Source organism: Ascidiella aspersa, chromosome 6 (assembly GCF_963924565.1).
Source record: "Ascidiella aspersa chromosome 6, kaAscAspe10.2, whole genome shotgun sequence".
NCBI lineage: Eukaryota > Metazoa > Chordata > Ascidiacea > Phlebobranchia > Ascidiidae > Ascidiella > Ascidiella aspersa.
In genome coordinates, this window is record NC_139452.1 from 19,853,402 (window position 1) to 19,881,146 (window position 27,745).

General features: G+C 34.8%; 2 protein-coding genes across 5 annotated transcripts; both read right to left on the reverse strand.

The window, feature by feature from the left end:
- Positions 1–106: 106 nt before the first annotated feature.
- Positions 107–18,358, reverse strand: LOC146140643 (actin filament-associated protein 1-like). Of its 3 annotated transcripts, none has more exons than XM_083392002.1 (16): positions 18,184–18,358; positions 16,410–16,486; positions 15,935–15,988; positions 15,074–15,146; positions 10,625–10,697; positions 10,185–10,338; positions 8,997–9,139; positions 7,835–8,007; positions 7,151–7,240; positions 5,965–6,078; positions 4,682–4,887; positions 3,411–3,638; positions 2,746–3,248; positions 2,044–2,176; positions 1,851–1,919; positions 107–338 (listed from the first exon to the last, which is right to left on the reverse strand). In XM_083392002.1, the coding sequence occupies exons 1-16, from the start codon at positions 18,335–18,337 to the stop codon at positions 321–323; spliced, it is 2,262 nt and encodes a 753-aa protein (XP_083248128.1). In that variant the 5' UTR covers positions 18,338–18,358; the 3' UTR covers positions 107–320. The 3 variants fall into 3 exon arrangements, with proteins under 3 accessions (XP_083248128.1, XP_083248127.1, XP_083248129.1); XM_083392001.1 differs by having other exon boundaries at positions 10,185–10,341; XM_083392003.1 differs by lacking the exons at positions 107–338; positions 1,851–1,919 and having other exon boundaries at positions 2,138–2,192; positions 10,185–10,341.
- An 824-nt stretch (positions 18,359–19,182) lies between these two features.
- On the reverse strand, positions 19,183–27,538 carry LOC146140644 (tubulinyl-Tyr carboxypeptidase 1-like). Of its 2 annotated transcripts, none has more exons than XM_083391442.1 (8): positions 27,272–27,538; positions 24,756–24,976; positions 24,301–24,472; positions 24,134–24,179; positions 23,991–24,070; positions 23,795–23,919; positions 19,666–19,767; positions 19,183–19,438 (listed from the first exon to the last, which is right to left on the reverse strand). In XM_083391442.1, exons 1-8 carry the CDS (start codon positions 27,434–27,436, stop codon positions 19,396–19,398), a joined length of 954 nt encoding a protein of 317 aa, XP_083247568.1. In that variant the 5' UTR covers positions 27,437–27,538; the 3' UTR covers positions 19,183–19,395. The 2 variants fall into 2 exon arrangements, with proteins under 2 accessions (XP_083247568.1, XP_083247567.1); XM_083391441.1 differs by having other exon boundaries at positions 19,183–19,441.
- Between the last annotated feature and the right edge of the window lie 207 nt (positions 27,539–27,745).

The window sequence follows — 27,745 nt, forward strand, 5'->3', positions numbered from 1 at the left end:
ATTCTACTACATGTGTATCTTCCGATTAAATTGCATGTGGTTAGCAAAATTAGGTCACAAAAACGTAGCCTAGACTTGTTTTCAAACATTTAACATTTTATTTCAAACTTGCAAGAAAAATAATTATAATGTAACATAACTCAAAAACGTCCATATATAAATCTATACATCAAGCGTTTAATGAAAACTAATTTAAATGTAGCATCAGCAATCAGTGTAAGATATTGTTGTGTAGCAATAAATGTTAAATAGGTATACATTCTTTACAATAAAGTCGGACCATCGAGTAAACAACCAACATTTTCCTTGCTTCTGGGATTTCATAGGTTTTCAAACATCTGCAAAAAAAATATTTTTTACAAAAATGAATGTGAAAAAAAATTACTAAAATGGTCGATCATGGCCGAATAAACTTATTAATCTGTGCTATGTAAGCTATGGCCGCAAAGAAATATTCTTGCACAAATCTTTAACAAGTTGATACCACGTTTGTTAATTTGGTTAATGATACGACGTCTTTTGGTATTGGGTTGACGGCCGTTTCCGGTGTACTGCTAAAAAGCGCGTACTTGCATGTGTATAAAGCAGTGGTTCTCAACCTTTTTTCAAAAAATTATGCAACGGTCCCCCAGCAATTTTTTTAATTGCTCAAGTCCCTTAAAAATATACACAAAATGACACGTTGTTTTAATGGTATCAATGGGACGGGTGAACTTGCTTCTTTGCTATCATCTCGGCTAGGTTAACCTCTAACGAATCACTTTATTTGAGTGAAGCAATCACAAACAGTTTTAAAGCCGTGACCGTACAGCCCACAGTGGCAGCGCAGCAAGCTGTAAAAACGCAGTTCTCATTAGCACAACGCAAGACTATGACGTCACAATGGATAATTTAACTTAAGCGTGCAATAACGTGAATGAACAACTAATAATCAGCTTGGTTTGTAAAAGAAAGTTTACTGAAAATTTCATTTTACGGTGCTTCGCGGTCCCAAAAAATCACAGGTGCTTTGCGGTCAAAAAAAAAAAAAAAAAATTTGTCTCGCGGACCTCAGTTTGAGAACCACTGGTATAAAGCGATGTGACATAATTGCTGCAATGATAGGCAAAAACAACCCTGTGCAGCATTAAGTCATGGATTAAGTAGTTAAAGAAAGTAATTATAGTTTAATGATAGACATTTTTTGCTCGTGAATCGCATTTCAAATTCGGTAGTTCAATAAATAGTCGCATATATTGGTTCAAAGTGTGGAGTTTTTTCAAACCAAAGTAGCCTACACGTATTAATCTGTTGGGGGACCACAACATAGTGAGTTTGTAAAACCATGCCCCCAACACTACATTTTTGCTAACTTTTACTGTGCAAATAGAATTGTGTTTTAACAACCATCTGTTTTTACTACGTTGTTGGCAGTTCTAAGGAAATCTTTTTCGCCCAAAATCAATATGCACGTTACGGCATGTTGGGCTGCGTGACTTACAAACTTACAAAGTACAACATCTCATATAATGTAGGCTATAAAGTCGTTATTTCGAGAAATGAAATTCATTATGTTTGCACTTCACGCGATAAGATTGGATTGAACTGCATATTATGCACGGGATCGCTAGAGAACGACACGTGCTTTTTAGATAATTGTTTTATAATGTCACGCTAAGACGTATTTTATTACCGTCAGCGAAAAAAAACTCCGGTATGCGGCCTGCGATTTTTTGCTTGTTGCAACATCTATATTATTTTGAGTTGTAGGAAATTAATATTATGGTGGTTTATTCAACGCTTTTAACAGGCAATCATTGTTAGATGTTACTTCAATGTTTTTTGTTTGTTATGAAGATGTAAAGCTTTACCTTTGCCCTCGACATAACATTTCCTGCAGATTTGTTGATGTCATTTCGTGCTTTTTGCTGGGGAGGTCGCTGTAAATACTTAAGTATTAATGCCGCGTATAATTGTATAGGTACTGTAATATAGCGAAAGTTAAAAACAGGAATTTATTTCAATGAACACAAATATGTCGATTTGCAACGTTTAATGTCTGACCTCGAGGTTTAACTTTTCGTCCTCCAAGCTTTTGATTTCTTTGTTTACATCCCGGAAAAGAGCATCTACGCCCGCCTTCTGCTTCGAAGTACTTGCTGCCTCTACGTACTTGGCCAATTCCGCTTTCTTTACTCTGTTACAAATTTTATCTGTTTATGTTCTTATGGTGCACGGGTTGCATATAGTCGTACACGAATAAGACAGTTTGGCAGTATTAAACGATTTAAACTTTTGTCGAAAAGGGTTTTATTAAAGTTTGCAATTTTTGTTTTTAGCTGTATAAAAGCTCCCATGGCCCTTCTCGCTTTAAGTTTGTTTCTGGTATTTCCTCCCGCTGATTACAATGTGGATAACCTTTAAGCGTTGTAAGGTTCACATTACATCTTTGGAGATATAAGGCGTCTGCTACAAGTAATTGTAAACGTTTAATATTTTTGCTTTTGCGTCATCTGCTCGAACGACTTTTTATGTTGAAACATATGTCCCTGTCACACAGGTTTAGAGATAAACCAACGGAAAACAGGCATTCCTATTCTTTTCGGTGTTTCTTTTAAAGGTATTTTTTTCCTATTTTGGTTTTATCAACCTGGAAAAATACGAAACAAGCGACCCAGAAAAATTATCAGGCGACCCAACGGTCGTTAACCGCGAATCACATAACACTGCAAAACTTAGCAAAAAAACATTACATAATAAACTTACTTTAGATTTCGTAATCGATTTCGAACTTCTTCTAGGCGTTTTTCATCGACTTTCTCTTTTTCGAAAACTTTTTGATCGCTTTTTATACCTTCTAAACGGCCACTAGGTGCGCTAGAATCAGTAAGTTGATAGCCACCGGCAAAACTGACAACATTTATTTTCTCCAAATCTTTTTCAGGTGTTTTGGGTTTTAGGATTTTGTCTTTAGGTGAGCCTAACGTGTCTTTGGATTCCGACCGGGGCGGCTTTTTAAAGTTCAAGTGGGTGAGCGGTCGAGTTGGTGATTGAATAGGTTCAACCTCATTGTCCAGAGTTATTGATGAAGAAGACGACTTTTTCTTCTGTTTTGTCCTAGCAGGTGGAACCGGATTACTTCCATCTAGTCCAGAGCTAATATTTGAGGTGTTTTGGGACTTGGTGGCTGCTTTTCGGTTAGGTTTGGGTGAAATGGAAGGAGGGTTCGGCTGTTGATTCACATTGAGATCCACATAATTGTCAGTATCCTACAGTACAAAGAAACGGTTTTATTTATTTACAACAAGGCAAATTTACCGACTTCGGCAACATGGTAGTACAATCACTTTACACAACAATAAGACATCTGAACATTGCCTTACAATGTTCCACAATATTTATAATTCATAATATAAAAAGTTCAATTTTACTTTTGCTTCTTGACGAGCTGATAATGGAAGTGGTTTCTGCTTATCGTGCTGCTTTTTCATTTTGACGGTTTGTTGAAAGACCTCTCTAGCGCGGTCCATCACGCTGTTATAAACATCTGGCTCCACGTAGATGCTCTCTGAGACCTCCGAATTGTCCGGAATCTCTGCACATCCAGTTTCGGCAATCAGCTTTCCGATCCACTTTCCCATTTCTTCAGAAGAACTTGTCTACAATTTCAAACACCATATTTGTCGATTTCAATGCACAAACATAAAGTATAAACATCTTTATTATTTTTAGTAGAAATAGCACGGCCCAGAATATCGCCCAAGCGCCGGTACTAGAACGGCCGGTACCTCATCAAAATTTTGAACAAAACTAACACGATCCATTTCAACGGACGTCATTACTGTTTAAACATGTAAATCAAATCAAACCGAAACTTTCATTGTTTTTGATTTGTTATTAGGCCATAACGTGCTTAATTGTCACCAAGTTTAGTTACCTGAAGTCATTAATCTACTTTTGTTTGACAAATTTGTTATTAAGATAAAAACCACAGCGTTGGATGGTTGAAATGTTTCCAGTGTGGTATCTGATTGGTATCGATACTTCCGTAGTACACAACACGAATCGATGCTATCACTTGGTATCAGGTCCAATGTTATCGGACATCCCTATTTTTTTCTATAATTAAATCATAATTGCGATTAGTATTAATGTGACACGATGTCACCTATGGACGCTTTTAAGTATTGAGATATACCAACAAAACCATCTGTTGTGTTTTCCAAATTATTATTTGTGGCAAAAGAATCTTTTAATTTAAATATAGCTCGAATAACGGAACCAAAAAGATGCCACGAAATAGAAAGATGAATTGTTTTTGCTGGTATACCACAATTACACTAGGGCACAAACAGACCAAATAGTTGTGACAGCAATCGCATTAAATGCGTAAAAATTTTCGTATTATGGGCGCAGATTTAAGACGTCCTCACTTTTAGACTGTGCACATTATAAATATTATGCGTAAAATGCACATATTTGAATGGCCTTTAGCGCATGTCATGCAAAAATGCCTCATCCGCATTCGAAAGAATATGGTACATTTATTCATAATAATTGAAAATGTTTCTAAACAATTACCCTTTTCCGTCCTATTTTAAAACAATAATAATAAAAAAAAAAAAAAATTATAAATAAAAAAAAAATATTTTGCAAGTTGTTATTTTCTTGTGATTAAATTTATGCATAGGTTAAAATTTACCGATAAAAAGAGAAGATCTTTTCCCTCTTTAATCAGCTTAAAAGTAAACTTTCGCTCAGGTTCATCAAAGTATGGCTGAAGATCGCATCCGTGAAGTGTGCGCGTGATTTCTGGAGCTTCTTCTTTGCCGTAAATGTGAAGAGCGTTGTTTATTATGACGCAAAACTTATTGGACCATTTGTTGGGACCGTACACTTCCAATGTTCCTGTTAAAAATGTTATATAGAAACCTCAGTATACTACTTAAAATGAAAAAAAAAGAGAATATTTATATGTTTTCAAAAAATAAGTTACCTTTATATATTTTTTTTAAACGTCCTATTTAAAGGAATTAATAACATATATATGACGAAACAAGCTGATGCACTAATTTAGAACCCTGTGTTTTGTTGTCGCATTAGGAGTCTACTGCCCTGCAGCATGCACGACTTGTGCACGCGTTGCTCGTGTAGGTATTTCGCTAGCGTCCCTAAGGAACAGTAATTATTGATTTACGTTGAAATGGTGATTGCATTCTGTACCCAGGGATGGCGAACCTTTTCATCGCGCGGGTCACAAACACGACCTTAATGCTTACAAAATTCATATATTTAATTATTTGGTCAATTTATGCGAAACTTTGTTGCTGTGTCGTTTTCAGTGTTATTGTCTGGGTTGGTAATTTAAGGTTTTTGGATGATTTCCAAATTCGGATTCCCACAAATATTGAGAAGCTTATTAGATAACAAATGCTGCAGCATTTTTTATAGGATTACAGGAGTTCAGCAGAAAGCTTTTCAGCGTGGTTTATTGGTTAAACCGGGTTTTTAGAACTTTTAGTCTGCGAACTATTAATTTAATTAAACCCTTCGCCACCCTTTAAGTTTTACAGCGACAAACAAAATGCTTTCAGTTGTTTGCTTTTCTGCACGAATTTGTTAAAGTGCAATTAATGTAGGCCTACTCGTCACCCTAAAACACTTTTGCACGACCCACAGATTTCCCAGCCCTGGTTTAAACAGTATAGTGCTATATAACGAAGGACTTTTATTACATTTATCCTTTCATGAAAATGATTGATAATATTTCGGTATTTCTAGAGAGACAAATGGGTCAGTAAAATTCTGTGGTGGGTCACTTCGTGACCCGCGCGACAGTGTTTCGCCATCCCTGCATATAACAATGCGTGCTTGTTGTTCCTATGAGTAATAAACCTTCTAAAAGAAAAAAGAAATACAACACCTTTAATCATAATATTTTGTTAAACTTTCACGTTTTGTTATTAATAAAAAAGTCGTACTTACCACACATTTCTGCTCCCATCTGTTCAGCAGCAATAATTTTCTTTCTGTTTTTGTCTTTTTTCTTTGGATTGGATAGCATGTCGCTAAATGCGCTCTTCAGTCCTTTACTAATATCTAAAAATATGTTACGTTAATTAACAGATTAGTCACTGGCCAAGTGGCAATGACTATTATATATAAAAAAAACGTTTTATGAATGTTTTGCTGTTACGTTTGCTTAAGGACATGTCTAAATATTACATCTTTACGTTTGATGTAAAGCTTCAATCGCAATTAAAAAGTTATTTTGATTACCCAGCATGTAAAACGAAAACCCATAATTACGTGTTAGAATTCGGCGTACTCTTAATTAATCGTGCACTGTGTGAAAAAGAAAACAATTTCAGCGCAACGAGAATGTGAATCTTCGGACTTACAGTAAGAAATAGACCAACACTACACTATACATTATTTTCCGAATGAAAAAGTTCGGCATAAGGGCTAAATACGACCAAATGTATAGTCAGATATACTATAGCATATTTGGTTTTATTATGTCATTAGTCATAACTGGGGCGATTATTTTTTGACTTGTCAAAAAAAGTCAAAATTTTGTCAAAATTTGCACTTTAGGTCAAAATTTGTCAATTTTTTTAATTCAAAGTCGAACAAAAATGCACACAATTTTTTTGGCATTTATACAATTATTGCCAAACAAATTATTTGTTTTCTTTGCATGAATTCCTCTTTTTACGTGAAGCCTATTTTGCTTTTTAGCATGTTTAATCACTTTTAAAAGATTTTTAGCCAAACAGTGCGTGAATGGCAATTCTAAAATAACTGCCGGCAAACCTTATGCATAATATGCGCTTAAAGCACTTTTAACAAAAAAATATGGCGTCACAAAATCACGTCGTATCGTGGCATCGTTAAGTACGTAATTATAAGAAATCCAATCGTACGCGAATGTAGGCAAATATAATTAAACTGAGTCCTATTTCGCAGGTTTTATTTTTCTTATGAAGTCACGTTGTCATGCATCCACCCTGCTTTCCAACTGATAATTTATGAGAAATGTAAGTTTGCCTGTGGTTTCTTTCATCCGGATGCGCTGTCGGCATAACAAAAATGCCCACCCCCCCCTAAGACTTTACTGTAGAGTTGGAGTACAGTATCGGCCATAGCATGGTAAATAATCAACACATACTATTTCGGTTTGGCGACGTCGTTTGTAATGAAGCGCTGGAGTTGTCTTCCATGCGTATCGGTATGTCATTGATAGAAAGAAGTGGTGGATCTTTGGTTGAAGCATGCAAATTATTAAATTGGATAAAAAAACACAACGCAAATAGCAACATGCAAGCACATGTGAAGAGTCAATAGCATATATTAAAAATTGAAATTAAATGCGGTAGGTGGGAAGGAAAACAACCAAAGTTTTTTGGGAATTCTTTAGTTTGCTTATTTTAAATTGATTGTCTTTTAAATGGTATATCAAAGTCGACAGTTCGAACCTCTCCACAGGCAAGATTTTCTTACCTTGCCTTGTTATAATCCGGATTAGTCCAAAATTTTCGGCGGTATTAGCCTTTCAAAAGGCATCTCATATATAGAGTTTGTAGTGTAGTTTAAGACTGATCTGTTGTAGCGTGATTTTAATATTTTTGTTCTAAAATCGTATACGTTAAAAGCGGTACCAAAAAAATACTCGCGTTATCGTTAACAAGATGTGAAATGAAAACATTTTTGGTTCTGTCCTAACCACACAATGATTTCAATTACACGTGATGTAATTACGCCAGCAAACAAAAAAATTACATATAGTTTTATCTATTGCGGCATTTTAAATCGAGAAAATAAGTTACATAAATGGAAAAAACTAAATTTACACCTGCGACTCCAAGTGACGATTGTCTTGTCATGGGTCGCTCGTTACGCGGGAGTGAAGTAACTGGCCTTGTTGCCACTGGAGGAGCTGGAGTGGGGCCTGTCTGAAGCACCGACGCTGATTTTTCACGGAGAACTCTGCTCCATTCATCTGACTTCTCATTGTTCACATAAAATCTTTAAAAGTTACAACATCGGTAAGATCTCCTTTGTGGCAGTGTTGTTTTAAAAGTCATTCACTTTAAATAATTGCACCAAACTGACCATCGTTAAATAGGCGTGACCAAAGTTTTGATGTTCTTTAACATGACCTGATTTTTGTGGTAATTTAAAGCAAACTTTGCGCCACACAAGCATTGTAGGAACCTTTTTTAATCGGTTTAAAACACCTTTGATGTCATTTTTAAACCCGGCAGATTTAATGCATTTGTTTTAAAATGTTCACGCTTGTTAGTTTCTTTGCCACGATTGATCGAAATATCTAAAACGTTTCATTTACGACAAATTTAAAGCTGTATATAAAAACTTAATATAATAACCTCAAAAAGTAAATTAAAAGGAGTAAAATGGCTTCCATCCGATTAAAGTGTATACATTTGTGTATTATGGTAAGCAAACGGCAATTCAAAAAGTGGTAGATTGTTTAAAAAGTAGAATATTATTTAATTAAAGCAATGGTCTTCAACTCAGATTGCTCTAGGGACCAAATATGACCATGTGGCTTAAATTGCGACGCAAATATTAGATCAGGTCATCACCTTGGGCCACAATATTATGTGCGTGTATTCTTTGTCGTTTAACTAAATCATAATGTATTTGTAACACCATACCGTGACGACTTAAACGAACTCATGCGCAAATAAGCAACACTAATCAGGTTCAATCGCGTAAAGCGCTAAAATGTTTTACCGGTACATTCATTTGGTTCAAATTGTGAAAGCTTTTGCTGTAGAAAAATATACTTGACCAACTGGTACATAAAAAAGCACTTGCTCGATACCATGGTCTTTATCACGATAACAAACTATTATGGTCAGATTGCAAAGACCTAAAACAGAAAATTGCAAACTAAAATAGACCGGAGAAATTTTATTTTATTGAATGTTTCTTAAAATTGATGACCGCAATTTATATACAATTCAAAGTTAATAGTTAAACTTCTTAACCTGTAAGCATCCCCTCCCTGGCTTCCCGTCGACTCGAGATTAATGATTAGGGAATTTGAACGATTCTTGCTGCCAAGCTGGACACTATAACTTCGCAAAGGAAGATCCAACAACGCATGAGTGTCACCAAGCTTCTTGAAGCACTATAATTGGCAAGAAGTATAAGGCTGTTTAGCTAGTTATAACTACATGAGTATCGTTTAATAGTTAAATACACAATTGATAAAAAATAGGAATATACGTGCTTAAACAACGTTAAGCTCTACTGTTTCAATGGCGCATCCATTTCAAAAGTGACCCATTGCTTTTGACATCCGATCTGATTTATAAATAGCTCTATAGAACAACGACAGGTTAAGTCGTAGTGAATATTGTAATCTGGTCTAGGTAATCGAACTTGACCATCAAAGCGTATTTGCCAATGCTTGGTTGTCTATACAGCAAAGGAGCATGCTGGTCAGAAAACACAACAGTACTTAACTATTACATAAAACTATGGTGATGGTAAGCTGAACGCCGTTCCGGACGTTTCTGTAAAATACTTTTTTCATGCCATGTCCTTTTTTAACATGGCCAATCCACCATCTCCTTGAATGTAGTTAAACTAAGATTGCAGTTGCTTGTTTGTGCACGAAATCCATCGATAACCTACTATTTTCTAAGGTTAACTGTTTCAGACGTCAAGTTTTGACGTAACTTTGTGACGTCATCTCTGAAATTTTTCTTGCGTTTCAGGTAGAAAATTTTTAATCTTTTCGGTAAGAAAATTATTCAACTTTCACCACATATACCTTGTTCTCGAATGGCCAAAAAACGTTACAAGTCAACGTCGATTGCACATATGACGCAAAATCTTTAGCTTTATTGTATTCTAATTATTTTGTGTCGTTAAGATTTTAGCTGCTTATTAGAGCACGAGTTATCGTGTTATGGTTAAATATTGGTTAATTTTGTTACGTTACAGTCCCAAACCTAAAAACAAAATCCAATTGGCTAAAACTATTTCCTTATTTAGGGTTGAAACCATTTTTATAAAGCAAAACTCCAACAAACAGCTCAATTCATTACCTGGCTACGGCCTTGTATCTTTATTGCCAACATGATTATTTACGACGCAACTCTAATCCTTTTTAAATGAAGAATATAGATTATTCTTTTATAGGCCTATAGCTTAAACAAGTTTATCACCTGAAAATGATATTCACGAACGATGCCAACCCTCTTTATCCACTTTTTGCCGCTTAAAAAAGCTTTATTCTCAAGGAAGACATAACTATAGACGTCGCAGTTTGTACCAGCAAAGTAGTTGTTCAGCTCCTGGGCATCCTTGTCTGCCTTGTTGCTGCTATAAAATGTAATACTCATATTGTTTCGGTTAGAGCCACAGTTTCGCTTTGCACTAATTAGCTATGTTTGCCATCAGTAATGTAGGAAAACGTAGGTTTACTTTCTCGCAATCTGACCTTTAACCATTTTACGTTTATTCTAAATTCGCTCAGGAAAAAATATATTGCCTTTTAGTTGATGGTTAAAAATAGCTAAATTTTAGGTTTGTTTAACTAGGTAAAGACGTCAATCGCAAAACTGTGCAAAAATATATAAATAGTACAAACATATATTGGACTGACCCTACTGCTGCGGTCGCGTGTTCATCATCTGACGGATAGGATTCATATCCTGAACCGCTACATTCGCTTGGGTCTAAAAAACATAGAAATGTTATATAGCGTTTTCTAAAAAGCTAAACGATTGCTATTAAACGAACCAGCTATACCAGTGGTTTACTTTTTTCCAAAGGCCTAGTTAAATTGTTCACTTTTTTCTTCATAGCAAGAATTCCCCTGTAGGATAACCCTTTCAGGAGGGGTCAACATTTCATTGCACGGCGTAATTACTGAAATACTTTATTTATGATTTCATTTCAACTAATGCTATTTTATTTATGTTTTTTTACAAATCGGTGGATTTTTGAGCCTTAACATTCATTTTCGTTTAGCTGCTTCCCTTATTTAGTTGTTTAATAAAGCTGTTTTTTATAGTTAAAAGAAAAAATATGTTGGGGAAGGCGGGGCAAAACGGACCCCTTAAGACAGTGGTTCCCAACCAGAAGTCCACGGACCACCAAGGGGCCCGTGAGAAGGTTCCAGGGGGTCTACGAGTGCACCGAAAACCGCCCGAATTTTTAAGTGTGTGCAATAACTTTTAAAAACAGGGCAAATTAAGAGAACTGTCATATGTAATATTTTTATTAAACCTTTGGGTTGTAAGTTGTGATATTGTGTAATTTTTAAATATGCTGTTGCTACCAGGAATACAATATGCTGAAAATAAGTTCGGTTAGCTATTTAAAAAAACTTTTTAATTTATTTTTTATTTTTTTATTTTTGTTGTTCATGTGTGACGTTTTCATTTGTTTAAGGCTCTAAGCAGTAGCGGCAAATCAGACATTTGACAAGAGTCCAGCATTTGGCAAACGAACCGGTTGTAATTGTTAGGTGGAATTAAGAACCGCGTGCTGGCCATCCTGTACTATTTTAGTATTCAAAAGTACGATAGCTTTCTTAAGGCGAATTTTAAAACGATAAAAAGAGTTTAAAAAAACGAACCAATAAAAATTATTTGTCTATGGCCTCTCCTATGTATACTATGTCGACGTTTTTGGTCTTTAACGGTAACTTAGCGATTCAGGGACCCGGTTATAGTAATATTGGATGTAGGTAATAAACTAAACTCGTTCATGATTAAGTCGTCTCTTTGCAAATGTAAAATGAAGTGGTATAAAAAAATGTTTTAGAAACTCTTATTCAGTCTGACGGAAATATATAGTTTTCCAAAGTTATTGGTCAGGTAGTTTTGAAACAGTTATAGGGGCCCGCAAGCTGGGAAATTTTATTAAAAGGGGTCCGTCATTACTATTTCGGATTATGGAAAAAGTAACTTAGTAGCAAACACATACTTTTACAGTACCAGTACTACCAAAATATCAGCATTCTCCAAAACACATTTTCTCAACTGGTTTGTGCCAAATCAAATCTGGCTAATTTTTTTACGACAAACGTTTTTTCGGTGATAGTCACTGTTAACCAAACAAATATTGACGCTGTTCATTTTTGTTTTTGAGAAAAATAAGGGGGCCGTTTTGTCTCGTTTTCCCGTACGTATAATCTCAACAACATCCCAAACTAATGGTTTATTTTGTTTACTTTGCCGAGGCCGATAAAATTTACAACTCTCATAACAAAACTTAATTTCTACTTCATGAGAATATTTCATGTTTTTTGATGTGATCATAGTCGCGTAGTGATTTTTAAGACTTGCATGAAAGAAATGGAACAAAACGTCACGTGGATCATAGTCCTTGCAAACGTTAGGATGTGCAACCTTGGTCTTCAAAATACTTTTGCCCTCTCATTGTGCCATGGAACCAATGTTTTTATTTGGCCAGTAATTACATTGAGAATAATTTTTTGCATTTCGCGTGTACCGTCTGCATCTTTCAGTGTAGAACAAGAACAATCAGTTAGCTAAGTCAGTGGTTCTCAAACTGTGCGTCGTTTCAATTTTCCAAGGGCGTCGCAGAATAGTTCCGTTTCGTTGCTGAACTCGGTTTATTTTATAAAATGAGGTTAAGTGTAGTTTTATAACTTTTTCGAAAATCAGTTGGACTAAAATTGTTCTTCAAGTGCTGTTTAATAGATTTGATTTAGCTGTTTAAAAGTTTTGATTTCTTGCATGTTTATTAATGCATTGTTACGCAACAATAGCCTTTTATACAGCAGTAACATTGTTTAATTTCAAGTTAGCTAAAAACAAAGCAAACCTGTCTGGAAGCTCTCAATACGAAAAGAAAAGTATGACGCTGCCTTTAAATTTGCAAAGCATATTTGGGCAACATTTGTCCAAGCTCGAGTCGAAATTTTCAAAAACCTTCTCCGAAATTTTGTCAAACTACGAATGGATTCTTGACCCTTTTGTCCAACCTACTACATCTTTTTTACTGCACAAGAAAAAGAAGCCTACATTGACGTTTCCTGTGACAATTCCCTGAAAAGGATGTTTAATTCATGAAATCGGTCAACTTTTTGGATTTCAATGAATGCCGATTATCCAGCTTTGGTGCAGAAAGCACTACGAATTATTATCCCATTCGCCATGTCGTATTTATGTAGGGCTACCATATGTCCTCTTTTAGGAGGATTTGTCCTCTTTTCTCAAGAAAACTGAATGGTCCTCCGAGGACGCTCAAAAATGTTCAAATGTCCTCTTTTTTCGCATTTCGAGTTACTTGCTTACTTTTAACAAGAATTTTAGGCGAGACGTTGTATTGATTCCCAAAAATATACTGTATCCATGAAACATGCTTAATTGCTGGTTTAAAACAGGTTTTCCAACAAATTGCCCTACCAGCCCTACCTTCTTGATTGTTTTTACAAACATTGCGCCAGAAAAATGGCAACAGAACCTCACATCTAAAAAGGCCCTTTAATAAAGCAAAGGTATAAAAGTTTTGCAGGCCCAGTGGCTATGTTCTTATTTCTTACAGAAGCTTGTCTAGTTAGTGTATGACAGCGGTTCTTAACCGGGGGGCGCGAGATCTAAGTTAAATTATATGCAATGATTCTAATGGTTTCGTTTGGGTTGTCCACCATTCCTACAGCGCTGTAGAAACTCTTTTTTGTCAACTTGAATATTGAAACTGCCCAAAATTTTCGCGAATCTTGTTTTTCTACGTTTGTTTACTTTTTTAGCACAAAGTCTCTTTGAGTGCCATTGCATGTTTTCATATCATCAAAGGTATACCGGCCGTATTTAAATACAATTTTGCTGACTTATAGATAAACTATAAAATTCATCCACGGTTCGAATTATATTTTTTATTCATATTTTATATATGATAACAGGCTAGCAACAGGGAACTCAAACTTTTTGGCGCGAATCGATAATATTTTTGCAATATTGCCGTTGTATTGTGTGTCGTCACATCTTTTGAAACACGATAACGCAATGCTTAATTAAATTAAAACGCCGAAACTCTGTTTCCTGATGAGCTACGCTAGAAGTATCCTTGTTTCAGAAAGGGACGTATTAATTTCGAAGCTGAATGCATTACTTGTGGATATGGTACGATTTTCTCAAACGTTACCATTCTACTTTCGTTTTACTTACAGGCAAAAAAATGTCCACTTTTTGGGTGCTGAAAATGTGGTAGCCCTATATTTATGTGAAGCAGGATTTTCTGCCTTGGCGGTGATAAAAGCAAATATCAATCACGAATTAACACAGAAAGAGAAATGCGTGTGGCAATTTAAAAAATTCTCCCAAGATTCAATGAACTTGTAAAAACAAACAAGCCCACACGTCACATTAAATAATATGCATTGCCTTTTGTTGTTGTATCAATAAAACAACTTAAATAATAAGTTTTATCATTAACTTTTATTTTCGGGTGCGTCGCAAGTCCAGAAAACTTTTCCAGAGGCGTCGCAACAAAAAAAGTTTGAGAACCACTGAGCTAAGTAATGCAATATTTTTCCAAAAGTTAAGGAAGAGGTTAGCGGGACAAAAAATATTACTAGCACTATATCAGTTATTTTATTTGCCCACACTAAAACAATTTTCGTAAAATAAAATAGGACAGTAACATTTATATCATATATTATCAGGCCTGAATTGACCATCAGACGAAATAAGCCCAGGGTAAGGCATCAATCCACAAAGTCATCACAGATGATTTTGTAGCGAAATTTTCAGGCAACTATATAAATAGCTATTAATTACAGCTTTAAAGTATGCGTCCATTACCATTATTAAAAGCGTCATCTATTTGACTAATATAACCCCGTTGTTCAATGCATGTTTATAATTTAAATTACGGAAACAACGAAGACGATGTCCCAAATGTATTGCATATTCCCCAGATATACGCCTTATGCAAAAAATGAACTTTGTGTTTATTATTGATAGTCATGAGGTTTTAACGCAAAATATGTTTAAAAGTATGTTGAACGAAGTTTTTATATCCCCTGGAATATGCAACTCAATAGCCTACTTAATAATATAAAAAAGTTCCGCCTTACTGTAAGCCGATAAGCTTGATGGACTTAAGTTGCGTTCTTCGTCTGCGAATGGTTCGTTTAAATCCATGTACAACTGTAAATAAAGAGTACATTTAAACTCGGGTTTAAAGAATACGTTTAAACCCGTAGGGTACAATTAACAGTTTACTGGTAGAATGAGAGGTTGAACATAACTAATCACCATGCCTGAAATACAATACTCTATTGTTTTAAGACTGCTTAATTTAACTTCTTATGTTGAAAATTTCTTAACTTCTTATGCTTCTTGAGTTTGTTCCATTTCGACCGTGTTGCAATGATTTAAGTTAATGAATTGACTTGTGCACTTAAGTTATTGTTTTAAAATGAATTGAATGGGACTTAGGTCTTTAGGACAAATTATTTGACTTAACTTAAGTCTTTTGGACAGACTTAGGTCAAAATGAATGTTTTTATCAAGCAATTTTTATTAATTAAATTAGATTATTTTTTTAATTTTGCACATAAAACAATTTGCTTGCTAATTCTTGATTGTGTATTTTTTTTACTTGAGATATTGCTAATAGTCGGACAATATTTGCCAGATTTAATAATTTAAGGTTTTATTTTTCATAACAAGGTCTCGACTTCAAATTGACTTGCTCTAAGTATGACTTGAGTGGGACCTGACTTAGGCAATCGATGACTTGGACTGGGACTTCGTTATCGCATAGATCGCAGTTTAAGTTTACAGTTAAATATTAAAGTTACCACTGCCGGTAAAGAATGGAAATATGATCATATGTTTTAAACAAATAAACTCGTGTGTAGTTAAACAGTATCAGTTTTCAATTAAATTTTAAATTGGATGTGAATTGTTTCTAAATATTGAAATGTTCTTACTTCTTCCACGACGCTTTCTTGTTCCAGGCCATTCGTTGGATTGTCTGGTGGTACCTAAAATATATATATAGCCCATATATATTTTAAATTAATTAAAACGGTAAATTAGCGATAAATTAATTAAAATATATATATATGCATATATATATAAAAAAAATCTTGAATTATAATCTTTTTAATAAGCTGGTTTACAGAAATCTGGCATGTTGTTTACCATTTGTTTGGTTAACTCCGTACCAGAGCAGATCCAGGGAAGGGGACAAAAATCCATGCCCATGTAGGGCATCTTATCCACTACACCCCCTCAAACGATTTGTTTGCCGTTTTACTTCAGTATATGCTAAATTTGAAAACAGAAGGTTTTCCTGGGTTACCTGACGTCATGTTACGATATAACTTCGTGACGACATTTATAAAAAATTTCATGCCCCTCACAAAACAAAATTCTTAGATCCGCCCCTGCTTGTTAGAATACCTTGGGTAGTGGAATATTTGGTCGGACAATATCAACTGAAGGTCGAGTCTTGGATCGCTGTTCATTCAGAAATTTCTCTGTGGTAAACAAACACCATACATTAAACACCGGATAAAACTATAAATTTCATTTCCTTGTGATGATGCGGCTAGTAGCTTCAAATTTGGTGCTCAACTTGTTTTCCAACAAATGGCCTATTTTTCAAGTAAAGTATGTGTGTTAAGTAGAGCCGGGTTCAAATTACAAAACATCAGGTTTAAAGAACATTAAATCACATTACAATTGTTATCATGCACTTACATCAGTCACAAGCAATGGGCATTGCTCGTTTATTTTATAGATTAACTTCCAGTTTCGTGCGCGACATTTCGCCGTTAACGAATCTAACTTCAATAGCTCACACAAAAGCCAATAACCTCCGTCAAGTGGCAGTTTTGACACATGTGAAATACCACCCGACACCTAATCCGTCAGAAATTAGTGTAGTTCTATGCAAAAAAGGTCTACGACAATTAGGCATCAAAGGGACGAAAAGTCAGACTTTCAGACCTTGAAGACCTTGCAATGCATTAATTGGACCTTTCAGTAAACTACCGGCATAGATAAAATAAAAAATATTGTCTGAAATATCAGAAAAAATAAAACCAATTGTTAAATTGTGACGGTAAACGTAAGAATTTTGACATTCAGAAAAAGTAACCTTATGAACGCCACACATTTCGTTTATTTATGTAAAGTTAAAGCGGAGAGCGAAATTTTTTTACAATCACTTTTAAAATAAGCTACAAATACTTTATGCGGGTAGCATGGCTACGCGGCCAAGACATTCTGGAAACACAAGGAGATTTTTTTAAGGCAAAGAATATAATTTCAAGGATTGGAGCGGCCATGTGAACCCCCTTGACACGTGCATTCGCCCCGGCTATTGAGAATTGAGCTACGTTTATAAATTTATTTTAGGCATCTTGCCACAGCGTAAGTAGCTACAATAGGTCGGTTTAGTGTGGCAATGATTGAAAATAAGTCACGCCAGCTGCAATATTATTAAACTTGCGTTAATTTTCCAAAAAATATGTCGTCATTTTAAAAACTTTAACGTTTGTTTTGTCGGCAGCCTTGCATATTTGCCCGAGGGTCGTAGCAATAATTCGGCGCAGGGGTTTAATTGCGAAAGCGTCTTGTTTCGCAGAAAGCGTCCGATCTGTAACGTGGTCGTGTTTAGAGACAAATATATAGTGTAAATATATACGCTGTATTAAATAGGGTTTGTTGTCCCTTTGTAGCGCGGCCAAGGCCATTTTTAATACATCTCAGGAAGTAAAAGGACTTTAACCCGCAATTCTATATTATGTCGATTTTTATTTTAGCCACATTCTTTGCCCGGTTGAACGTTAATTCCTTTAGTGTGCCGCAAGTGTAAATAAGCCACAGAGCTGTACAGTTAAACATCAACTTAGTTCGCGCATGACTAGTAGTGCACATCACGTTTGCAATAAAAAGTCACCTTTCTCAACCAAAGGCTCCCGACGCCTGAAGCCTACACAGAATTCCTTTAACGACCGAGGCGTACCATTTTTTGTGTGTACAAACAGTAGGCGAAGCAAAGGGCCTACAGTAACTCACTTTAACACTATGCTTGTACTAGTATATAACTGAACACAAGTGTACCATATGTATACTTTTGGGTTAATATCCAACTTATTCGAAAAACAACAAGAAAACACTAATTGGTCCACATGCCTTTTGTAGTTAACATATAGTAGGTTTATCTTACCAAGCTTTTCAGAACTTTTACTTTCTTCAATAACCTCACGTATTTTAGCTGCAAGTTGTAGACGTTTAACGGAATTTTTGGGATTGAGGTTTTCCGAGTTTAAATCCTTTATTAAAAAATCCTCAATTTTTTGCAATAAAGGTAGGTAAGCCATCCTATAGGGTTTTTTTATCTGTTTAACTGGAAAATTATTAGTTTCAAACTTTGTACATACAAAATACAATACTAAGTACAGTTTAACGTTAACCTGTAATGAAGCATAAACTAACATTAATTTCTCCCAGAAAGTTACCGATATTCATATTAAAATCCACTATAAAATCTAAGTAACATCAACATAACGTTTCTGCAACTCCAGTCGTCTCCCATAACAAGTTAAGACGACGGCTTTTTAAGAAACGCATCAATGGAGCACAAAAGCTTCCGGGCGGTTGATTTATACGAAAAACTTTTTTTTTATGTTCTAATTCTTGTTTAACGTTAACTGCCAAGAGTTCTAGCACTTACCGCGGAAATTTAACAAGCGTTAAGTATTTTATTTTAAAATACATAGGTCAACGAATTTAAGAGTGAGTTACAACGATACACTCTAATGTAGTCTAAACTTTTGAACATATAGCCTTAAATAGTAGCCTACCACTAGTTGCTTGGGCGAACCTGTAACTAGTTGTTGACTAATAAAGCGCCGACGCATGTGGCGAATCAGTATTATTCGTACTGCAGACTTCAAACATCACCATAAACTTAACTTTTCCACTTCAGACAGATTTGTGCAAATTCTTAACTAACTCTACTAATATACGCAACAAGCAATTTTGATTTGATTGTAAATCGCGAGACCCAGCCAGTTGACCAATGATTAACCAGTGATTAAATAAACTTATTTAAACACCATTATTACTTCCCAAAGTATAATGGACCATCTTTTACTTCACATATTCGGAGTACGGACTGCTGGCCACCATTAATCTCTCTCCAAAACAATAAACCACAAAGATGTATTATCATAAAAATGTAATCACATTGAAACTTCTGCAATAGTATTAGTTTTATGTATGGTCAATTTATATTTACACACATAATAATATTAGAGTATGTATAGAATATGCTATAATCAAAGCACTTGACCATTATCATTTATTTTTGCAGATTGTTTTGAATTGCCCACAACGATTAAACGATTAATTTATATGAATGAAGATGATCAATCTATCAGACCCTTAACTGGTACTTCCGGTTTCCATCTTTTGATTTGCTGCTAAAAAACAACAATAATGTCAACTATAGCTTTTCAAGACAATTATTTTAATAATGGAAATAGGAGAAAAGTTACAGTATGGATCCTAATTCAAAATTTCCTTAGACTTCGTTAAACCCTTAACTATATATGCAAGTCAGTCCTACTCAACGCTAACAAGTCAGTTGATAAAACTTGTTTTTTTGGTATGCCATTTTTTTTAGATTGGCTGAAAGTTGGTTTACCCCGTGTTGTGTGCTGACTGTGTTGATCGAGAAACGAAACACGTCTGGTCCTGTAGTGGCATCGCCATCGTGTGTTCACGCCTCAACATATACGCTGGCAATCTTGGAAAAGTAAAAGCGGGGTATGCGGTAATGGTAAGTTCAGTATTTAATATTTATGAACTAACTGCAGTTGGCGATAAAGGTGCAGTAGGCAGCGGTATAGGATATAAAAAGACAGGCTGATACAAAAAAGTAAACTAGTTCTTAGTTTAGTTCTGCATAAAAAGGTGTTTTTTTTTTCAACATTGGGCCAGTAGCTTACTAGCCCAGTCTGCTGAATGACCCGTTTTGGTCAAAGTCCTTTAAATCTCACGACAGCGACAGGCTTTTGAAGCGAACAATGGCTTGCTTGCAAACAATTTTTTGAGTAGGCTGACTAATCGACAGATTCAAACGTTTAAAACACTAGTCATATAAGATTTTCATTGCGTGCATAAGTTGTCAAATTATTTGTTATTTAAAAAAATAAGGGGTTATATCGTAGCCTATATAGATATTTATAAAACGAGGGTCTGAATTAGTTCAACTGTGTCTTTCGCATTGTCATACAGGAAACAAGCATACTTAGTAAAATCAATTCAAAAAACGAAATAACGACACAAGCGCAAAAAGTAAATAGCGATAAATGTAGCCATCAGCCACACATTTACGGAAGCACACTTTTATCAGTACGTAGATCGACGCAAAGCTGGTTAAGTTCTGGCGTAATTGTAGGCTAAAGGTATGGACGTATGTTATACAATATTGCGCCATAAAACCTAAATCATGATTTTGCATTATTTACACCAGTTTTGATGTATTGCAGCCTATTCTGTTATCCACTACAGTAATTTTTACGATTCCCTTGTAAAGTATCAAACCGCTAGTCCGTCGTTTCTAATAAAATTAAAATAGAAGTTCGGAAAACAAAAGGCCAACGAAAAGTATTCAGAAAAACTTGTGCTTAAATTGGTGTCAGTATACCAATCATGATAAATAGCCTATCAACTCTGCGCCCCGATGCAGTTGAAGATAAATTCGTATATTTCTGCAAAGATATTGCATTGGTTTCCAGCGTATATGAATCGTGACGGTACTTGACATTTATTCCAATACCGATACTTAATATTTTCGACAAAGAAGTATCGCGCTACGATCCGATAACAAATTACCTCGATCAAACAACCAAATTAAATAAAATGAAAACGTTCAAAGTATTTGTTTTTAGGTTTTTGCCTTGTCGGCATTTGCTTCAACGTAAAAAATTCATTTATTCCAGTAACGGTGCACAAACAGCACCAGCCTATCAAATCAGTCTTAGCCCTGTCATGTTACAAATTTACATCAGAATTGGACGTTTGATGCAAAAATAAATCAGTACAGAAGAGTATAACAATTTATTTGTCACATACAGATAAAACAGGAATTGATGATACATAATTAACGACTAAGAAGGCATGTGTTATGCGTGTTGAGAATGGAATTAAGGCTAAATTATGGGAAAGGTTGAGCGGTAGTTATAGAAAGCCTTGTTTAACCGAATAAGATTGTGTAAGGCAGGGATGTCAAACCCGCGGCCCGCCTGATGTTTACGTGCGGCCAACCACTTATTCTTACTTTCAGTAACAATTGTTTTCACTATCGTTAAAACGTGTAGAACTCGCAGTTTTTGATGTAAGCCTAATCTTATATATTTTAAGACTATAAACGAGTCTAATGTCGCATTTCAACATACGTCGAACACTTTTGTGCAGCATTGCTAAGCAAGATAGGTGTTTTTCTGAATGTGTGCTTTTGCGGACCTTTTGAAGGAAATATATCAGTCCAAAGGTGTCGTACCATGACATGATACGGCATGGCGATATTTACTTGCATATTTACGCACGAGTTCACTCTCGAAGAGCGGGTGTTTATAAGTTAAGTTGTTTTATGACGTCAATGTATGACGTAACTTATGACGTCACCCATTTAATTTAATAGGTTTTGCCGCCTATCGAAATTTTTAAGCTGGCAATGCGGCCCATTCGGCTAAAAGGTTGGACATCCCTGGTATAAGGGATTCTTAAACTGTTATTGGGCAAATGGAGAGAGAAAACATTGAGATTTAAAAAGTCAGACACAGAAAATTGCGTATTTCGTTAATAACAAAAACTAAAGAAGATTAAACCACCTTGGAAGTGCATGCGCGCCGTTTTGACGACCAGCCGGTCAGCTGCGCCACGTGATACATTCAAAAACCCAATAAATATACCAAATAAACGATTTTTTTCGCGCTTCGCCCGATTAGACTATATTTCAGTTCTATATTTTTGCACGAGATAGTTAGACAACAACAAGTATATTTAAGAATAATTGTTCTATGACGTCACGTTATGACTTAACTTTCTGACGCTATTTCTAAAAAATTGTACTGGCGGCCGTGGGATAAATAAAGACCGTCACTGCGGCCGTCAACAGCTAAAAGGTTGGGCACCCCTGGTATAGAGTATAGTTAAAGTATTGTTACTCATCACGAGGCTTAAATATTTTGCCTAATTTACCTGTAAACGAAAAAGTGCATCACGCGAATCTTATCTCTAGTATAGGCCTATAATATGTTTTGGTGCCTTTTGAAAAAATCTGCATATAGCCAAAAAGCAACGTGCGTCCCTTGGAACTCTATAAAATACTTTTTTACTGTTTTCGGTATTATTAATAATATGAACACAATGTGAAGAGCAGGAATGATATCGTATCGCTACTACTCTGATACAAGAGTGGTATAGGTGCCGATCCGATACAGAAATAATTTGTGCATTACTGCCATGTTTTACGATCCAACGTAGAGTTGTATATTTTTTTATTATAAATTCTTAAACATCGACGATAAATATAGGCTTTCTAACGCAAAAGCAAATTTCAGCCTAATACTGTGAAAATCCTTACCAAAACGCTAATCATTTTTTTTACGATAGTAATGAAGTCATTTGGTATCACGGAATTTTCGGCCCAGAGTATGGGGTATAGGAATCAAAATCAAATATAAAGTATTAGACATCCCTTATCGAGATTATAAAGTCCCTACTGAAATTGCAATTTTGGACATATGGAAGAAGACGAACGATAAAATTAATATTTCTTTCCGAAATATTTTTTGCACCCTATCCGAAAGGCAGTTACTTGTTACATGTTACTTTTTGAAAAGCCTTTTTTTATTTAATATAGTTAAAATGGAACTTTACTCTCTGAGCGCGAATTAAAAGTATTTGTAACATGGTGATTGTATCGTAGGTATACTAACATCTCTTCAACTTGAAAGCAAATTTTTTTACGTGCTTTCTGTGAATACAGTTGTAGCTTCTTAATCTCAAATTTGACTTTTTGGCCCTTTGATGCCCTAGATGTCGAAGAACATTTTGCTTAAACCTTCACTAATGTCTGACGGACAAGGTGCACGTTTGATATGTACTTTTATGGCATCTTGTACTGTTTCTTAACCAGAGTTCGATCGAACCCCTGGGGTCCGATGAAGCTGTTTCAGGTTTTCAGCGCATTTGTCCTCTGAAATGTTAACACACGTACTTGAAGGTATTTAAATTATATATTTTTATTTATTTGTTTCCCTACCTACACCTACACGTTTGGGAAATATCAGCTCCAAACCGACTCCTGAACATCGGGTTTGGGTTCAGTTTGAATTCCTGTTTAAAACATTTTTACCGTACTGCGTTTGTTCCGGCAGCAATTTTATTTTCAGAATATAGTTTCTGACAGTTCTGGCTAACTTCACCACTGGTTATATTATCGTTAAATGAACAAAATATAAATAACTATGTAAGAAAAACTGTAGTGAAATTTCGTGAATTATCAATCAGTGAACTATTTTATCAAAATTTAGTTTAGAATTGCATTGGACAACACTTTCAATGCTATATCTTTCCTATCTCTATTAAGGAATTATGACCCTGGCAGGTAGAAACATGGGTTGTAGGTTGGTGACCGCTGGTTTAAACAAACAAACAGTGGAAAAAGGACACAAACAAACTGGTTAGCAGAATATTTAAAACATAAATTTAATAGTGTCTAGTTATTTTTTTTAAACCCTGTGTTTATATAGAAAATAGTATACCTTTTTTCTCTGACTGATGTCTTGGGAACTGCATAAGTTATATGCGACTTGAGATCTCTACCATAACGATCGAGTTTCTGTTGCCGTTCAGCATTGTTATATTTAACCATGTTTATGTTGCAAATCTGCAATGGTGTGAACATTTGTTTTGTGGCTATGCATAAAATCGCCCAATTATAGGTTTGTTTTTACTTACACCCCAAGGAATTTTTTCTTGACTGCACATGTCATGTGGAATAATTCCACCAATTCTGACTTTTTTTAGTAAGTGGTTATCTAAAGTATGTTAAAACATAAAGATACAGCATGTACTATAAAATTAGATTATAATGTACTTACAGTTGGAATATGCAAAATTGTAGCTTTCTATCAGTTCATAAAGGCTCTACAAAAAATAAAATAGTTATATATTTTGTAGCAAAGAATAGTGTTGATACACATAACTGATTTAAACAAAAAATTGAAAAAAATTACACTTAATAGTTTATAATATGCGAAAAAATTACCTTAAAAATTAAAGGTTTGTCCATTAAATCAGATCGCCTGCTTATTCCAAGTGCGCCATATTTACCTTTATACACAATACCAAGAACCACATGGTAATAAAAATGTCCATCTAACATAGATTTGAATCCAATAGAAAATCGGTCAACATTAGGTAAACAATTCGTCAAATATCTAGAAAAGCATTTGCTTACTTATGTAAAATACACTTTAATTGCAATATATGTAGCAGTTTGATTTATGGCACAATACAGCCACATATGTAGCCGGTAGCAAAATAAAAGTGAACATAAAAATATTGTAAAAAAGCCACATATTTTCCAATAAAAATTTGTTTCTTCGTTTAAACATTTTTAAAACATAAAATTATATCAGCCACTGTATTTTATGTAAAAATACAATTAAATTAATTTATCAACAATTACAGGATCAAAACATAAATTTAATTCCACTTTACATGGCTAAAATTACTGCCTCAAGACATTTGATTGGCAGGGCTTCTTTAATCATTTCTTTAGCCTTATCCATAAGACCAGCCAGAGGTCTCATTTTTTTAATTTCAAACAGCTGTGTTCCCGTGTGGTTGTATTGAAGACTCTGGATGTAGTTTTGTACACTTCGCAGATAGTTGCTTGTTGAGAAATTGGAATTAAAAACCGGCGGAGAAGGGATAGGAATCTGGGATAGAAAAAAAGCCAAGAAATTGGTTGTTAATAAGTAACAATAACTAAAAGAATTGAATTACCAAGAAATATTTGTGTGGCATAATATTAACAATGTTGTGAAGTAAGTAGGCCTATAAAATCTGTTCAAAAACAGTTTTGAAGTTCCTATTCCTTCTTTCAAGTAAAAACCATGGTTTTCTCACAAAAGTCTAAACAAAAATTACCTCAGCGATAAGCCTACTGTGACTCACGGTAGTGGCTCAAACCTATTCAGTGTTATGTTTGCATTTGATGGCTTAGATCAGGTTTCTCAACTAAAGAAACTGTAACAGAGGTAAACATGTTGAAATAAAACATAGACAAATTTTGTAAAGCTTTTCTGGGTTCATCTTTTTTAAATTAGAAGACACTATCAGTTGTGGCCAACACAAGCTCACATGCGGCTTGTCAACCAGTTGCATGTGGCTATTACGTTTTTTGGTTGTAGGCCTATTTGAGTTTTAATATTTAGGGAAAAAACATTTATGTCTTAGCAAGTTTTAAAAATCATGGTTGAATAAATACGCTGTAATTTTCGTTGCACATTTTTGACTGAAACTTATTTTATGGCGTCACATTTTACCAAGTCCCCTAAACAAAATTACGGGATCCATACCTAGTCGGATCATTTTGCTTTTTTGTAAAATCAAGGCAGAGTTAGAAAACTTGACTGCGTGGTAAAATTTATTTAAGAAGTCCTGCAATGTGAATAAAAAATCACTAAGTGAAGTTTACACAATATGGTTAGTGTGCAACATTTATAGGAAATCTAGTTGAGCAAAGGGTTTTGTATAAATGAAAAAACTAACTGGGTGACATTTATCTCTGCCCATGTGAAAGGTGTGGCTCTTTGCGCTTAACCAACAACAAACACGGCTCTTGGGTGTATTACTGGTTGACCAGCCCTGCACTAAATATAATGGGTTCCTAAGTTTGTGGACCTTTGCATGTACAAAAACATATTTATTTGTATGAAAGCAAAAAGTGTTAATAAAAAGATAACACCCTCATCCTTTTTTGTATAAAAAGTAAAAAAAAAACAGAAGAAATAGCAACATCAGTAGCATAAATTAAAATAGGTTGATAAATCTATATGGATCATGACCCTCACTCTCCCACCAGCAGAAATATAGAGATGTAAGCAGTGTTAGCAAAAAAGCAAAAATAGAAATAGGGGAAGGTGTCAAAAAGGTAATACAAGGCTTAGACGATCTTAAACTAAAATAAGACATGAACTATTTAATGCCAGGCAAAACTATTTTTTAAATGTAATATTGGCATAAACCGTAATATGCCATTTATCTTCAGCTATATCTAAAAGGTAGTGCCGACGTTGTGCAAAATGTTTTACTCATCATTAAATAATGGTTTGGGAGACAAAAACGGCAGAATTAAGCTGTAAAGTAGACTTGTAGTTGTGTCGTCCAGCATGCAGTTTTGTTTGTCAATATTTAAATAAACCATGTTTTGTCATAATATGATTGGGGAGTTTAACTTTACTTTTATGTCTTCTAAATTTATGTTAAGTGCAAAATAAGCAACCGGAATACAATCCATAATATATGTTGTTCCACATATATAGGTTGATGACCTTCCTTAAGGCTAGTGTTGTATGTTATCAGTAGGCCAATGTCATGGGGTTTTAATACTTCAACTCAAGGTTGTGGTCCATACACTTTTCTAATGTTTGGACTTTATAATGGTAGTAGTTTATTGTCGTTTGGCTGGAAATGTTTCAGTCCATTTGGCGACCATAACAATGACAACTTCAGGCATTGGTTTCTGAAATACAAGCTGTTCTCCCATTCAAACAATCATTACGGTTTCTTTAAAATGGTTTGTTGAACAAAACTAAACAAAAAAGTTATAACCTGTTGTTCCACATCTAAATCCACTTTATTTTAATTATTGATCTGATTAACCATTTTAGGCAGAAGTTTTTAATGTTCAAATTGCTTTGTTATTTTTTCTCAAGGGATCGATTGTGCCATTATACTATAATGCGTTTTTCTTTAAATTTTATAAAATGACTGACATTTGGTTTTGCAAAAAAGGTTTGAAGAATACTTTATTCATATGAATCACATGTTGTGATACCCTATAGACTAGTTTCTATAATCACACTTAATTTGTATTTGTTGCAAACTTGAACAGTGGGCAGTTCTATATGTATTTTGCTTGAATCTTACAAAGTTTTTCTATCCCAAAATCTCCAATTGGGTCCATGCACCAAAAGTTGGGAACCACTAAATTTATATCATCTACTTACATCGCATAATAATTCGTTGTATTTTAGTTTGTCTATGTCTCCCTTCGCACCAGGATGAATTGCAGCAGCATGGGACCAAATTCTATCCCAAGTGGAATCTTCAACAGGGAATCCAGTTTTGTTAATAAAAAATGGTACATTTCCTTCTGTCACAGTTTCATCCATGTCTATCAAAACTTTTTAAAACATGGGCTCTTAAGCCGTTATTATGGGTTACACCCCACCATAATATTCAAACATGGTTGGTATGGTACATTAGAATCACAAGTTTCCTAAATATAAAAACAAATAAGTTAAGCTTGAAATTTAAATCAATAATAGACTGAATACATGTTACATGTGTTATTTTAAGGTGTGTCCACTGGCCAATCTTGATTTCTAAACAAAGTTATACACTACTGCTTAGCAAGAATTTTCCAAGATTCAGACAAATCTTGATTGTAAACAAAATTATACACTCCTGCGTTGCAAGAA